This window comes from Dasypus novemcinctus, chromosome 22 (assembly GCF_030445035.2).
Source record: "Dasypus novemcinctus isolate mDasNov1 chromosome 22, mDasNov1.1.hap2, whole genome shotgun sequence".
Taxonomy (NCBI): domain Eukaryota; kingdom Metazoa; phylum Chordata; class Mammalia; order Cingulata; family Dasypodidae; genus Dasypus; species Dasypus novemcinctus.
In genome coordinates, this window is record NC_080694.1 from 72913554 (window position 1) to 72915915 (window position 2362).

At 39.8% G+C, this 2362-nt stretch overlaps 1 protein-coding gene across 1 annotated transcript; it reads right to left on the bottom strand.

The window, feature by feature from the left end:
• Positions 1 to 954: 954 nt before the first annotated feature.
• Positions 955 to 1955, bottom strand: LOC101438526 (olfactory receptor 5V1). Its single transcript, XM_004453188.2, has one exon. The coding sequence runs from the start codon at positions 1900 to 1902 to the stop codon at positions 955 to 957; it is 948 nt and encodes a 315-aa protein (XP_004453245.1). The 5' UTR covers positions 1903 to 1955.
• Between the last annotated feature and the right edge of the window lie 407 nt (positions 1956 to 2362).

The window sequence follows — 2362 nt, forward strand, 5'->3', positions numbered from 1 at the left end:
TCTTTTCTTTCCTGTCTATATTTCTTTCTCTCTTCTACTCCTTTGTCTTCTTACTCATCATGACTTTCCCTTAAAAGGCTATAACATATTTAAAGCAGAAATTTAGTATTTTTCTTTTTAATATACATAATTTCTACTCCTTTTTCTAAATTTACTAAATTTTCTAAATTTTCTAAATTTACTCTGAGAATCTTTTTAAAAACATAACTTTTCTTATTTTTTTTCTCTATTTCTGTTGTCTAAATTTTTATTAAAATTTTCCAAAATTTAAGAACTCTATAAAATAGTAACATATCATGTGGACTTATTCCTAGAAAAATTTTTTAAGTTAGTTCACCTTTTGGATAAAGAAGGAATATAAGCTGGAATCGATAGCTATCACTATATTCTTTTCAATATGGAATTCACATTGGTCATGCAACAAGTGATAAAACTAAAATTAATTGCCAACAGATTTGGAGATGAAACATCATTTTATCATTATCCATATAATTCAGTAAAAATCATACACTTAACCTATTGACGATGGTGCTTTGTTAAGAAGAACCTAACAAGGGTCAAAAGCATTACTTAGGTAGAGAGAATAAAGAAGAATGGTGAATATATATGAGAAGCATGAAGAGAAAGACTTTCAGTTGTCCTCAACAAACAAAGAGAAATATGAAGGAAGGAAAGTACCAAGATTTGAAGTCCATCAAACACATATAGTGTGAAACAGGTGCAGCATATTTTGGATGGAAGATACAGGAGCAGAAAGGATAAATCTCACAAATTACATCTGTGTCTCTCACCACAGCTCTTGAGTATGTACACTGAGGATTGGATATAAGAACTGTTCAATATCTGTCACAACTGTGCAATCAACTTCTAAACTGAGCGTCACTAGACAGAGCCGGCTGGTTAAAAAGTTAATTTTCCAATATTAGATTATTGACCACTGAAAAATGAAAGTTATCAAAAGAGGGAAGCTGATGGCTGCCACTTTCTCCCCACAGCTTTCACAGCCTCTTTGATATCCTTATTCCTCAATGTGTAAATTAAAGGGTTGAGCATAGGAGTAACAACACTGTACAACACTGAGATCAACCTGTCCTTCTCCAATGAATAAGATGAGATGGGCCGTACATATGTGAAAATAGCGCTGCCGTAGTAGAGAAGGACAATGACCAGGTGGGACGCACAGGTGGAAAAGGCTTTGCGTCTCCCCTCTGAGGAGCGGATCCTCAAGATGGTGGAGATAATATAGAGGTAGGAAAGGATGATGCATAGGAAAGGGGACCAGCCGATGAAGAACCCAATGCAGAGCAATGCCAGCTCATTGGCAGAAGTGTCCCCACAGGACAAAACCAGCAGAGGGGGGATGTCACAGAAGAAGTAATTAATCTTGTTGTTGCCACAGAAGGGCAGGTGGAATGTCAGCACCGTGTGCACCACCGAGTTGAGGAAACCACCCGTCCAGCAGGAGGCTGCTAACTGGCTACAGAGCACTTTGTTCATCATAACCGAGTATCTTAAGGGTTTGCAGATGGCAATGTAGCGATCATAAGCCATCGCTGCCAAGAGAAGACACTCTGATCCTACAAAGAAAATGAATGCAAAGAGTTGAGCCACACATCCCCCAAAAGAAATGCTTTTCTTCTCCGACAGGAGATGCACCATCATCTGAGGGACGTTGGTGGTGGTGTAGCAGATGTCCAGGAAAGCCAAGTTCCCTAGAAAATAATACATGGGTGTGTGCAGGCGTGGCTCAGCCACACTCACCAAAATGATGAAGACATTTCCTCCTAGAGTACAGACATATGTCACAAAGAAGATGGTGAACAATAAGAACTGTAGTTCATTTAGGTTGGAGAATCCCAAGATGATGAATTCAGACAGAGATGTTTGGTTCTTTCCTTCCATGAGGTTGTTCAATTTCCTATTGGGAACCAGGCAAAGGGAAGCACAGATTATAATGATCATGTGCTGTGATGGGCTGCAAAACAAAAAGACAAAAATGCCACCAATAAAAGCATTGCCACCTACATCAAATTCCAACTCAAAACTCAGTTGTGGTTTCTTTACACATGGCTCTTCTGCTCCTTCTATTTGAACCTATAGTTAGTACTAGACTTGACAGGTGTATGACCAAGAGACTTAAGTCTTTGTGCTTTCCATGTGCTAGTTGGGCCCTGCATCTCAACAGTGACAACACATGCACTCCAGTTCCCTGGTCTCACCTGGGACAACTAACAAGGAGATGATGATGGACAACATCCATCCCAAGGAACAGAGAGTCTGCAACTGCAAGCAGGGTAGTCCCATCCAACCACCCCATGGGCTCTAAGCCACCTCTCAGTTAGAGGTGGAATGGACATCACCA